The following is a 13,815-nucleotide window of genomic DNA, read 5'->3' as shown; positions in this document are numbered from 1 at the left end:
CAAGATTTTCCTTTCGACAGCATTGGTCTTTCCGGTCGATGCCTCTCATGTGCTTGTTATATTTAAGAATAGGTAACTGTTTTTTTTGCACCACACCTTTTCTATAACACTATTTGGATATTCTGTAGATAGGTATGAGACTTCCCTTTTATCATGCCACTTTCCAATTAATACACCGTTTCTATATTTTCCAATATTCTCACCTTTCTGTAATTTAGCCGTTTTTATTTCGGTGGGAATATCTCGACGTGTTTTATTTATAGTTCCAGTACAGTATGTATTATTACGTAAGAGTTCCTCTGCAAGCTCAATACCTGTATAAATGTAGTCAATAAAAAGAGAGTGTAGTACCCTTACCACCTAAAGAATCTAGGGAACCTCGATTATTTTTTATAAACTGTTTAAAAATTAATCGTCCTCTCCACAATACCATGGTCTCGTCCAGAGATAAGTATTTTCCGGCTTGGTATATATTGTGCATTTTTTCGTTAAAAAAGGTAAACACTGGTCGGATCTTGTAAATCCTATCATTAGCTGCTTTATTTGGACAATTCTTCTCAAAATGTAACGAGCGAAGTATGAGTAAAAAACGATCTCTACTCATTTTGTCAGAAAAACACTTCAAATTAAATAAATGATCTGTTTTCCAATAGTCTTATATGCGGTTTGTTCTCCAGGTTCCCACGTATCCACTGTTTTTGTTTCAGCCTGTTCACTTCCAACCTTATAACCGCCGAGAGTCTGTTGTACTCTGTCTTGATGGAGGATCTCTGAATCTTTTATACTCTCTGAGCATTTTTCGTTTAGATTTAATTTGAGCGATGATGTGAGGTGGTAGAGTTGGAGTATATGGATTGTATCTTGTTTTTGGGGTAGCCAGGGCTGAGGTTTCTTAAAGAAGCTTCTCAATTTTGGAAATCCCTGTGTCAACTTGGTTATGTGTTGACATATTGCCTAACTCTGGGAGTGAGGTTTTGATTGATGTGTTCTTGGAAGAGTTCCCAATTTGCTTTACGATAATTTGCCCTGTAGATGGCAGGTCTTATTGGTGGAGGGAGTTTAAGTCGGTTTTGACTAGTAGTGGGAGGTGGTCAGAGGTTATTGAATCGTCAATGAAGCATTCATCGTCGATACTATCTAGCATACTGTCGATACTGTGGGTATCACCAAATTGAGTGTGCCTGCTGTTTAGATCTCCCATTAAAACCGCCTTGTTGAGTGTGGAGAAGTACTCGATAAGGGGTAAGGAAAGGGGTATATTCGGATGCTTGTAGTAGGATATTTTCGTAATTTTGATGTTATTGGGTAGGCATAGTTCAACTGCCAGGTAGTCGATGTCACGGAGCTGTCTAGGATATGAGGAGGAGGTGTGTGACGTGAGGAAGGTATGGTGTGGTGGATCAAAAGACCGTTGTCATGACTGGCCTGGCTTTTGTTTAGGTGGTATGTGGTATAACCTGTAAAATTTAGTGGTATTTTCAGGCGGGTGTCGATAAGGGAGAGAACTTATATTTGGTGAGTAAATAAGAAGTTTTTAATTAGAGCTCTTTTTCGACCGACTCCCGCGCAGTTGACTGTACCTATTACACAGTCGAATGTGACAGCTTACTGAAGGGGGACGAAGGTGATTTCGACCTTATTGTTTCTTGCTGTAGGCACTATGGAGTGCCCAAACATTTTTCCCGACAGGTCGGAGGAGTATTTGGCAATGGTCTCCCTCCTATCTGGCAGAATGTTCATCTAGCTAGTCACGTAATTACTCTCTTGCGAGAGCCCCTGTTTTAGGCTTTTGCCTCTTCAGGGAATGGGGTTTTTATTTATTTATTTATTTGGGTCTTATTTTACCGTCAATGCCAGGACTAGAATTGGTTTCGAGGCTGAGAATTGGTATTGCCTCTTGTCATTGCATGTTAGGCGTATGTAACTTTATTTTATTTCTTTGACCGCTTTAATCCAATTATCCGATGCTTTTAATTCTCTAGCGCGCTTATAGCCGAAGTAAAAACCAGTGTATTGCACTGTAATTTCGACAACGGCTGAGCGCGCCAGAGGCAAGCACCGGTTCTCGGATTTTCAGCTGTCGCCGGTGGTTGGTGTTATTATGCTAATACCTGCCGTCAACCTCTCCGTTATTCGCCGTTGTCGCTTATTGACCCATCTACGTCCCCTCCAGCGTCTGAACCAGTGTATTGCACTGTAATTCGTCGTCCGGAGGATTATGCAAATGAGCCAAGCGACGCTTTCACGGGGTTGGTTGTCGCGGTATTAGCGTATGCGGTCGGCGGATTAGGAGGGGCTTACGTATCTCTGCTTTTGGTTGGTGATTGTTGCCTGGGTGGGGACGGCTAGATGCTGTTTTATGTTTGGACATCTTCTTCGACGGTTTGGTGGTTAATTTCATACCTCGACTAATTTAAAAATTTAACAATTCTTTAGCAGATTGTTTTGGCCTTTTTTCAAACGTGGAGGATAGCTGTGGCTACAACCTCACCTAGGATCAGGTATTATTGTGCAATGAGTTGGGAACCACAGAAACCAACTCGCCCTGTCCTTTTAATTATTTACGCGGTACTCATAAGGAGTTGATTCGAGGACATCATAGTAGTCATCTGGGAGATCCGTGCCTACGATGTTAAGTAGGACGGATGGGAGATGTGGAACTTTATTTTTAGGTTTTCTGACTGCTATGTGCCCTCTAGGATGGCAAGGCATCTTGAGAACTCTCTGGGCCCTGGTATTGCGACCCTGGATAGTCCGCAAGGTGTATCTCTTGCCTAGGGATAGGATGCGGGTTGTTATTTTGTCAATATTGTTAGCAACTTGGTGAATTAGTTCGGAAGGATAAAAATTTACCTTTCTGCATATTTTACGAAGGATCTTTCTCTCGCATGCTAGGATTTTGTTCCTTTGTCTACGTTTTAATGTCGTAAACAAAGGAGCACGGTATTCAATAATTGGCCTTATGAAAGTTTTGTATGTGTGCAATAGTGTCGCTTTATTAGTGGCACCGAATTTTCCGTTTATACCGCCCAGTAACGTTGCTCGTTTTCTTACTTGTTTGAGTACATTACAAACCTCCGCATCCCAGCTTAGAGTTTTAGATATTATAACTCCAAGGTAGGTCACAGAGGATTTGTGTTCGAGCCTCGTCTGGTTTAGGTATAAGGGCGGAAAGTCGGATTTTCTGTACGTCGGATGTCTAAACACAATATTTTGTGTTTTGTCCGCGTTTATTGTAATTCGCCACTTTGCACACCAGTTATTGATATAATCAAGTTGTTCTTGTGCCCTATTGAATACCATTGGCCTCCTGCCTATAGAGAGAAGAGCCGTATCGTCAGCATACAGAAGGGTTTTTACGGATTCTCTCGGATTTTGAGGTATATCTGCTGTGTAGATATTGTATAATACGGGAGCCAATACGGAACCCTGAGGAACTCCCGCTTCAGGAGTGAATGGTTCGCTAACCTCGTTCGCTACTTTTACTCTAACCGTTCTGTTTGTTAGATAAGAGTGCATTAATATTATAAAAGGATGTGGCAATCCAATTGATTGTAGCTTTCTTATCAGGCCTGTGTGCCAGACCTGATCGAATGCTTTTTGGATGTCGAGGAACGTGCCTACAACAAGATGGTTTCTGAAATTAATGCACTGTGAAATGTGAGAGACTACTTCAGTTAATGCGTTTTGGGTTGAGTGTCCCGGCCTGAATCCAAATTGAAAACTAGGGATGATATTGTTATCTTCTAGGAAGTTTACGAGTCTCTTTTTAAGGAGTCTCTCGTAAATCTTACCTAGTGTATTTAGTAAAGATATTGGTCTATATGATTCAGGGTTTGTCCGGGATTTGCCTGGTTTTGGAATCATTATTGTGTTTGATATTTTCCATGAGGTTGGAAAATAGCAAAACTTAATGGATGCATTAACTATAGTCTTTATAACTGTGAAAATACTCGGAGGTAATTGTTTTAAGCATTTGTTATGTATGCTATTAGGGCCAGGAGCTGTGTTTTTACTGACGTAACACAGCTCTTTAATTGTTTCTTCGTCTGTGGGGGCCATCATCGGACTGTTGATGATGTCCTCGAGACGAATAGGAGTGTTGAGTATTTCACGGACTTGTAGATCGGTTTGAATTTTAAAGTTAGCGCAAAAGTTAGGGTTATCCGGAGAACGGAATGTGTTTTGGAGAACGTTTTTAAACGCTTCCGCTTTGTTTTTCGGGGTAGAAATAATGTTATTTCCAATTTTTAGGTGTGAGATTGGGAGCGATTTTTGTTTTGTTAGGACTTTAAACAAATTCCAGAATTTAGAGCCCTCTTTAAAGTCCAGCTTCGAAGTAATGCTTCTCCATTGTTGGTTTTTCAGCGCATTTACTTCTAGTCTGATACTCGCAGAGAGTCTGTTATATTCTGTTTTTGTTAGTGGGTCTCTGTACCTTTTATATTCCCTCAGGAGACGGCGTTTTTGTTTAATTTTGGCTACGATACGTGCCGGAAGTGCCGGGGAATATTTATTGTACGTTGTTTGTGGGATTGCTAATTCGATAGCCTCCGTTATGAGGCTATCTACTTGAATTATAGCTGTGTCGATTTGATCTGTGTTTGTTATATGGCCTAACTCGGGTAGATTGTTGTTAATGAAGTCTTTGAATAGGTCCCAATTGGCTCTTCGATAATCTCGTCTTTTTATAGGAATTTCTATTTGTGGTTCCGTCAGATTTGTGTTTACCAGTAGAGGTAAATGATCTGACGTGATTGAATCACCTATGAAACATTCATCGTCGAATCGTCCTAGCATGTTTTCAGTGCATAGTATGTGATCGACGATGGACATTCCATTGTGATTAAAAAAGGTTTGGTTAGAATTCTCAATTCTAATTATGGGAAGTTCTAGTAATAAATCAGGCAGGTGAATACCGTCCTGATTATTGGAAGTGTCTCCGAATTGTGTGTGACGTGAATTGAGATCGCCTAATAGGATGGCCTTATTGAGTGAGGAAAAGTACTCAAAAAGCTCATCAGATAGAGGCATATGTAAATGTCTATAATACGAGATTATCGTGATTTTTTCGTTATTCTTTAGGTGTATATCAACTGCCAGGAAGTCAGTATCTGGGACATTGGCATTAGGAGGGATAATATGGGGTGTGCATGGAATGTTGTTTTTTACTAGAATGCCATTCCCTCTAGATACAAAGTCCTTCGGGCGATGGAAAACATTATAGCTGGTGAATGAGGGAGTGTGGTTAAGTAGGGTGTCAGTAAGTGAAAGGATTTGGATATTATAGGTATGTAGGAGGTGTTTAATTAAGTGGTGTTTTCTACTGGCACCCTGGCAGTTAACTGTCCCTAAAACACTATTTATCATAAACTAGTTGCTTTTTAATATATTGGAACGAATCTAAATGCAACATTGTTCCCGTGCTGCAGCGGGTTGACAACGTGTCCGAACAATGCCTGTACAACATTGTTCGACGCTTGCATGATGTCTCCCCGTTGAGCAGGGAATAAGTTCATCAGAACTAAGTTATTGTAGTATATGAGATACTTCGATCCTGCGAGAGAGGATAAGGAGGATCTTGTCTGTACGGGAAGATAGGTTGGATGTGATCTGGATTTTCAGGGATTGCTCTCCTAGCCGGGCATCTCGGAGAATGCGCCGGATGATCACCGCCACAATTAGGGCATTTAGGGTTCTGTTGATTGGGACACTGATTAGAACTGTGTTCTTGTCCACAGTTTGGGCATCGTGGTGATCTCGCTTGACATGAGGAGGCGAGGTGACCACTTTTGCAGCATTTGCTACAATATTTGGGGCGGATTGGAGCAACTGTGGCTGAGTATGGCATTTCGCAGGTAAGTCTCTCTCCGTTGATACGGATTTTGTCTCGGAGAGCTTCTGCATAGTGGGATTCAGAGTCTGTGAACACTCTTACTAGTGCAGTGGGCGAGTTCGTGGCTTTTGATACGATTCTCGCCACTTTTGAAAAGGGAAACTTAGAGATTGTGAGTTGCTCCTCAATCTCTTCGTTGGATAATTTTTTGTCCACCCCTCGTATGACTAGATGGAAACTAGCCTGGGTGGAAGGTTGTGTGTTTTTTCTCGTGTTTCTGTTCCGTCTGACAGAGGAAGAAACCGTTAGGTCTCTGCCAGTGACGGAACGAATTTTTGTTTGTAACTCAGCTGCATTTAAAGCTGAGAGACTATTTAGAAAAGCCGTTTTGAGATGTGGCTTGACTACGAAGGAGTCATAATTTTTGAGAATGCCGTTAGAGTGTAGTACTCTGAATAGGATTGATTGTGAATTTAGATCTTCTGAAATGTTTTCGATTCTGTAGGTGAATATTTTTTTCACATTAGGGTCGGTGGCTGTGGTTTTAGGCGCATTCTTTTGCGATTGTGGGGCATTTTGGACCGGCGATGCTGGTCTAGGAGGGTTTGTGGGTGGGTTTGAGGGTTTTTTAATGGGTTTTTGTTTGGTTATTGTGTTTTTTGAGGTTCCAGGGGTAGGAGATGCGCTTCTGGCGCGTCGTACAGGACTCCTACTTACTGAAATAGTGGGTTGTGAGTGGCTATGGGGGGTTGTGGGACGGGAAACGGGATTTTTCGTTGGTTTTGTTGGTTTTTTTGGGATTGCACCTGTTGATTTTTTTGATTTTTGGGAATTGTTTAGTAGGTTTATTTTACGTTGAATTCTTGAACAGAAGAACTGAAGTTGGTTCACGTTTTCAAGTTCATCCAACAGGGAGTTGAGTTCGTCGGCAGTAGAGTGGTACTCTGTTGCTGTCGACGAGGCACTGGAGGGTGGACGGATTGGAAGGGATACTATTGATGTAGCAGGGGATAAGGGTGGGAATTCTTCGAACGATCTTACTTCTGGTGCCAGACGGCTTTGTGAACGTGTAATACGCTCAGACGACATGTTTGGAATTTACTACTTGAAAGACTCTGTTTTTATTGATGTACTGACCGCTGCCAGTACACTTCTGGGTGTCTCCCCAGGCCCTACACGGTAGTTCACTCTCGTATGTGCAATGAGAGGGTTCCTCTTGTGTTCACAACTGCACAGATCAGTATCTGTTTCTGGTTACCCTCCTAGAAGGGCAGAGCAGTGTCTCCCTGACGCTCTGTGCAGTGTCCCGAGGGCTTTACGCCCAGTTGCACGTGTAAACTATCCGCAGTTGCCTTATTATTTAACTAGAATCAGAAATAACTAGTTAAAAAACTCGGTTGAACTACGGAATTATCTACACGTGGTAGATTTCCCGCTAAATGCTTCGAGACGCGCCGACTGAGCGTCGCCAAGGCTACCAGCTATTGTAGGCCCCGCCCACTAGCTGATTTTACACTTGGCTTGATCAGTCGACGTGAAATTTGACGTGGATTTAGCTTTGATGCTTTTTTCACACTGAATGTTCATCAGCAGAGTGGCTGTGAATTGAATCTACAACCTAACATCTGCCGTGAGTGTTGCAGGTGGAATCCTCCGCTCAGCTATTAGAGGTTTTGCCTCCTGATGTGAGGAAGGTGTCTTTTGCCTTTAGGGCATCGTGGCGACCAAGCTGTATGAGTGCCTTTGCAATTTGGGCACTTTGGATTTTTAATTTGGGGGCAGTCTGCGCTTTTGTGCTCGCTGCTACCGCAATTAGGGCAAGTCGTCTGCCTTTTTTTTTTTTGCATTCTGAGATTTCATGTCCGCTTTGGCAGCATCGGCTGCAATATTTGGTGGATCTTTGGCTCGATTGTTATGGCTGGATCGCCAGTCCGGTTTTGTAGTGTTTTTGACCAGGGCCGCCCAGAGCCAGGCCGGGCCCCAGGGATGAGACCCGACCGCCCCCTCCCCCCCCAAATCCAGTTGAACGAAAATTCCCAAAAATCTGATAACTCATAAACTGGGATATGTAATAGTGAACAGTCATGCTATTGACACAGGAAGGAAGAAAATTAAAACAGTTTTAACAATTAAATTTTGTTTTTAATTATTTACAATAGAACTCTTAGTTACAACATAACTTTTCTTGCTTTCATATCCGCAAAGTTTTGGATCACGTGGTCGAAATCAAGAGTTTTTGCAAGTTTCGACTCTATGCTTAACAGTCCCAAATCAGATAATCGTTGTTGACCCATAGTAGATCTTAAACAATTCTTAATTCGGCTCAAAACACTAAATGATCTCTCGGCCTGAGCAACGGATACTGGTAGGCAACATAATATGCGAAGAGCAATGCACACATTGGGGAAAAGATTTGTCACATTAAGGGACACGAGCTTGTTCAAAAGTTTTGCTGGTTTCAGCGACGTATCTGAGATGTTTGATTTACTAACAGTTTTCAAGTAAATCATTTCATCAACTAGATCCCTGCTTACATCTGAATTGTACTCTTCGGCGAATCTTACACAACTTTCTGAGATCGTATTCTCATCCATTTCGTTATACTTCCATAAAAATGAAAATTTCATTTCGATTTCTTTCAGTGCTGTGAACCTCGTTTTCAGGTTGGCCACCAAAACATCAATTATTGTGTAAAAAACTTCTGTTTTGAAGCGTTCTTCCGGGGATAAATTTAACATTACATCTTCTGTAGCTGTTTTATCGTGAAAAGTTTTCCTCTTTCTCGCACGGGAAGTGGAGAGTTCTGGTTCGATACCATAAGCATTTGCAACATGTTTGCATTCAGACAATATCTTGTCTCAGTTATTTCTTAAGGCACTTAAATTATCAATTAGGCTCTCTATATTACTACTCTCAACATCCAAAATAGCATCCATAGAATCTTTTTAATTAATCACATAACAGCTACTAAAAACTGAAAGTAAACAACAGAATAACACCAAAGCTGTGTTCAACGTCCAATTGAAACCTGTGACGAAGGGGGTATATGGGAATGGTAGTGAGTCAGGACGTAAACTCGTAAACAAACAGACGTCGCGCCAAGGTCAGCGCTTCTGCGAATCGTGTGGCAGTGGCCGATAGAGCGAGCTTCCGATCAGGGGCTCCCACGCGCAATGTATTCCCGATATATTTTTATTAATTGTAACTTATGCAAAGAAATAATTTCTTGCATATTGCCTTTTCCAAATGCATAATATTCCTTATAATTATCCTTAATAATTTCATAATTAAAACCGCATAATTCAATCTGTTGTAAAATATTTTAATAAAAGGAATTTTTTAAAATTTGCTAACGGCCGGGCCCGGGCCCCGGATTTTGCCCCCCCCCTCTGATCGGGCCTGTTTTTGACATATCCCCCACGTTCAATATTTTGGACGTTTCAAGATATGCCAAACGGTCCTTAGTGTGTCGTAAGCGTTAGGTATGTTGAGAACCTTGTAGGTAAAACGTTGCGGCTGTTTCACCTGGTTCTCCGGACTGGGGGTGGTTTGTGAGGCGCTAGTGGCCTCGATGGCTTTTTTTTTTGGTGGAGGGGGGCTCGTGAGGTAGATGGTACCTCATCGTTGGCAGCGAATGTTACCCTTTTCTTGGGTTTTGCGGCAGTGGCGGCTGGATTGGTGGCTGGAGTAGTTAGCTGTTTGGCAGATGTTTTGGTAGCTAGATTGGTGGATGATTAAGTTTTTGATTTACTGGCGTACTTAATTCTCCTTGTTCTCTTTGACCTGGAGCGAGTCTTAGGCCTCGGAGTAGGAGGAATGGCTGGTGGTTCGGTTGGCAGAGGAGGGAAGTCCTCATTATTGCTATCAGAATCATCTTCTGTAGCAAGTGTATTTGGAATTAAAAGAGGTTTGATGATGTTCAGATCAGATACTGTTTTGGTAGTATAAGCAGAAAACCTTGTAAAGGCTTCGTTGGGATGTTGGTTAGTCTAGCGAGAAAGTCGCTAGCCTCATCCGAAAGGTTATCGAGGGTTGGCATGCTTGGCAGCGGAGTGGATGACATCACTGAGGCGATGGAATCTCCACCTCAGGTGTCCGGTTTCTTAGTGGGCCAGGGCCCGTGATTGGGAATGAAAGTGTAAGTGAGCGGATTTTTTGTGTGGTTTCTTGCTAGTCGAAGGCAGACTCACCGACGACAACGAGAGAACCTCGCTAGAATAATTTGTTCTTCGCAAGAAACACTTTAGTGCTCGCTAGGCACTCGTTGACCCTTCGCGAGCTGACTAGGAGCGCCTCCGAGGGACGTCCAAATAAACGGTTTTACCGTTTTTATGAGGACCGCTACCCAAGAAGACGCTCCGTGACGTGTTCCCAAAAACGTACCTTTCTGTTCGCAATACCTCACTAATGTGGCTTGTAAGTGGTTTTCTGGTGTTTACTAATTTGGTATCTTCGCTTCTCTATGGTTATTGGTTTGAAATTTCACTGTTTACTGTTTTGCTGTTTCAACTTCTCTGTAGTTACTATATACCCACGTTCAAATATGCGAGCCGGTATGCAACAGTGACCCTTTCGCTTTGAACGTCTCGAGCAGAATGATTTATTATACACACACACACATTAACACACGAGGTGATCAACCCTACCCCTAGGAACATGTGTATACCAATATAAGATAGGGATCCACATGTTCGAAGATCAAACCGGTCACACCTCGCTAGTCGAGTTGGTACCTATCTGACCCCCGGGCTTTTCCTCCACCCCTCCTCAGCGTGTTAATAACGTGAGGAGGCTTATGATCTTAGAATTTACTAAGGTACTTTGGGTAATGAAGTACCTTCCGTTTTTAATAATTGTGGTTATGCCACCTAACTGTAGGGGTAGCCTAAATGTCGGCTTTTCTCCCTATTTACTTTACTGTTTCTTTTTATTTATCTTAACGTCGGGACTGAAGTCCCTAAAAATTTCGTGTGTTCTGGTCAGAGTCCCCAGTCGTGACTAGCGGCTCTCTGACCAGAAGTGTTTTGTGTGTGCTCGTTCGCTCAGCCGACGATTTGACAAAAATGAATTTTGTTCTCCTCGTCGGCTGGGCGCTCGATGGGATTGTCCGGCCATCAAGCTCATGTTTGCCGCACATGGTCTCAATGCTCGGAATTCGCGTTTTTATTATGCCTGAAGGGCCTGTGCCTGTTGGCTATGACTATATTTTTATATTGCTTATTATTTTTAATTCGTAACTGTATGAAATCGATATACAGTTTTTTTCAAGAAAATTTTTTATTTTTCAAACATTTTTTCATCGGTTTATTAATTATCTCCGTTCTATATGGCGGTTAGCCACAGAATCAGATGATATAATTCCCGGTTTCGCGGGTTATGCTAATTTCCGTCGTTGTTAGTTCGTGTACTTTTTCCCGGTTTTTAACGATGGTGTTAAGTAAGGTGCGTTTTTTAAATTTTTATTTTTTATTGGCGTGGCTTTGTTAGCCAGTGAGCATTTTATTGTTTTATTGTCTACCTATGCTAACCTAACTATGGAGTGTGCATTCCCAAGTGTATAGCGCTCTCACACACTCCGTGTATATACCTATATCTAACTTAATTCTATTCTACCTGCTAAGTGTGGGTGTGTTTGAGGTGTGCATTCCCGGGTGTATAGTGCCTGCACACACCTCGGTGTATATTGTACTTAAAAACTAAAAATTTTTTTTTGTTGCTCACTGTCTACCTTTTTCTTTCAGTTTACTCTGTGGCTATCTCTTTTCTTCATGTTTATTAATTCCTATATCCTATGAGCTGTTGCATTGGCCGTTTATGTACCAGTCTGTGGTTTATATCTTAGTTAGTCAACTCTCTTAATTTTGTATTTGGATGGTTTCTGGCTTCGTTAAAGATCTTATGGGCTCTTTCGTCCATGATTCTTAATATTCTTTTCTCTCCTGAGTCCCTGTAGAGGTATCTTAGCGGTACGTAGCTTGGTAGGTTCAAAGCTTCTCTTATTATCCAATTTTGTGTTGTTTGGATTTTCTTTCTGTTGGATTTGCATGTGTGTCCCCAGGCGGCAGATGCATAAGTTAAGGAGGGTAGTATTATGCTGTTAGCTACTCTCATTTTTGTTTTAAAGCGAAGTTTGCTCTTTCTGCCTATTAGCGGTGAGAGTTGACTTCTTAGTGCTTTTGCTTTGTAGACAGTTTGTTTGACGTGGTTTGTAAAGTTGAGTTTACTGTCTAGTGTGACTCCGAGGTATTTAGCCTCGTTCGTCCATTCTACAGGGGTGTTTCCTACAGTGATCTCCCTGTCTGGTCTCTTTTTTCTGTGTTTGTACATAACGGCTTGTGTCTTGTCGGGGTTTAGTGCAATTTTCCACTTTATACACCATCTTTGGAATCTATTCAGAGCACTTTGCAGGTGGTTTGCAGCCAGGTTTGGGTCTCTGCTACTGGCTGCTATGGCTGTATCGTCCGCGTACAGACTAACCAGTGTTCTGGGGTCTGTCGGAGTGTCAGCAGTGTAGATAGTGTACAGGTAAGGCGACAGCACCGCCCCCTGGGGCACACCCGCCTCCAGAGTCCCGAGCTCAGATAGTGTTGGTCCTATCTTAACTCTGAACCTTCTGTTGGCCAGGTATGACGCAAGAAGACATGTCATCGCCTCACTGTAACCTAGGTTACTCATTTTATAGAGTAGACCCAGATGCCATACCCTATCGAACGCTTTACTCACGTCAAGGAACGCAGTTGCTGTGTACAACTTTTCGTTGAAGCCTTTAGTGATGTGTTCTGTTAGTCTTAGTACCTGAAGTTCGCATGAATGTTCAGATCTGAATCCGAACTGAGATTCTGGTATAGATCCCAAAGCTAGAGATTCATCATTGAGTCTTTTTAAAATGACTCTCTCTGCGATTTTGCTTACTGATGAGAGTAAGCTTATCGGTCTGTAGTTTTGTGGAAAAGTGCCGTCTTTTCCCGGTTTAGCAATCATCATTACGTGGGCTTCCTTCCATCTGTCCGGGAAGTATCGCAGTTTTAGTATGCCATTCACGATATTCGTGATGTATACTACTGCTTTCTTCGGTAGATTCTTGAGGGCCTTGTTGGTAATGTTATCCGGTCCTGGTGCTTTTTTCGCATTTGTCATTTTAATCAGATTTTTGATTTCTTCGGGGGACGTGTGGACTAGTCCTATTCTTCCCTTTCTCTTTTTTAGTCTCCTAGCGTAGTTTTCGACTTGGATGGTAAAGTCGATGTCTTCGTGCGGGTGTTCGTTGTTTTGACATGCCTTTTCCAATTCGTCTTTTAGTACTTCGGCTTTGTCATCTTCTGTGTAGACGATTCCATTTTCTCCGTGTAGCGGTGGAATCGGTTTTTATCTTTTCGTAGGACTTTTGACAGTTTCCAGAAACCGGATTTATTTGGATTTAGCTCTTGAATATAGTTATCCCAGCTTTCGTTTCTGTGATTTTGCAGCTGTCTCTTGACTTCTCTGTCCAGCTCGTTTGCAATCCTCTTGTCTTCTTGATTTCTTGTTCGGTAGGCTCTACGTCTTTTTCTGTTTTTTTCTTTGATCAGGTCCTTTAGTTCGGTACTAATGTCCCTGAATCTTCCGCTTATCGTATTAACTACAATTTCTTTTGAGCTGGCATCGATGGCTTTTTTAATTGTGTTTTCTAATTTAACCACACTATCCTCTAGTTCGGCGATGTTGTTTATAGTGGGTATCGCACCGATGTTTTCGCTCACTATTCTTCTGTAGTTTGGCCAGTTTACTGTGCTTCTCTTGTGAGGCTGCAATTGATTAATATCAATAGCGCCTAGGGTCAGGACGATTAGATTATGAGTGGAATCGCCTTCATTTAATGAGTGTATTTCATATTGTTGACCCACGTTGTGTAGGATTGCAATATCGAGATGAGTGGGTTCTGCTACTCCGTTGTAGCATGTTGGATCCGTTGGTCCGACTGCATATGTGTTATTCTTTGT

General features: G+C 42.1%; 1 protein-coding gene across 1 annotated transcript; it reads right to left on the bottom strand.

Annotated features, from left to right (window-relative positions):
- Positions 1-8,004: 8,004 nt before the first annotated feature.
- Positions 8,005-8,574, bottom strand: LOC140450491 (zinc finger MYM-type protein 1-like). Its single transcript, XM_072544137.1, has one exon. The coding sequence runs from the start codon at positions 8,572-8,574 to the stop codon at positions 8,005-8,007; it is 570 nt and encodes a 189-aa protein (XP_072400238.1).
- Positions 8,575-13,815: the final 5,241 nt, after the last annotated feature.

This window comes from Diabrotica undecimpunctata, chromosome 9 (genome assembly GCF_040954645.1).
Source record: "Diabrotica undecimpunctata isolate CICGRU chromosome 9, icDiaUnde3, whole genome shotgun sequence".
Lineage (NCBI taxonomy): Eukaryota > Metazoa > Arthropoda > Insecta > Coleoptera > Chrysomelidae > Diabrotica > Diabrotica undecimpunctata.
Note: the sequence above shows the minus strand (reverse complement) of the source record. Positions and strands in the feature narration are given on the sequence as shown.

Coding starts and splice junctions, on each gene's coding strand:
- LOC140450491 (XM_072544137.1), bottom strand. CDS start 8,574: ATGTTAAATTTATCCCCGGAAGAACGCTTCAAAACAGAAGTTTTTTAC.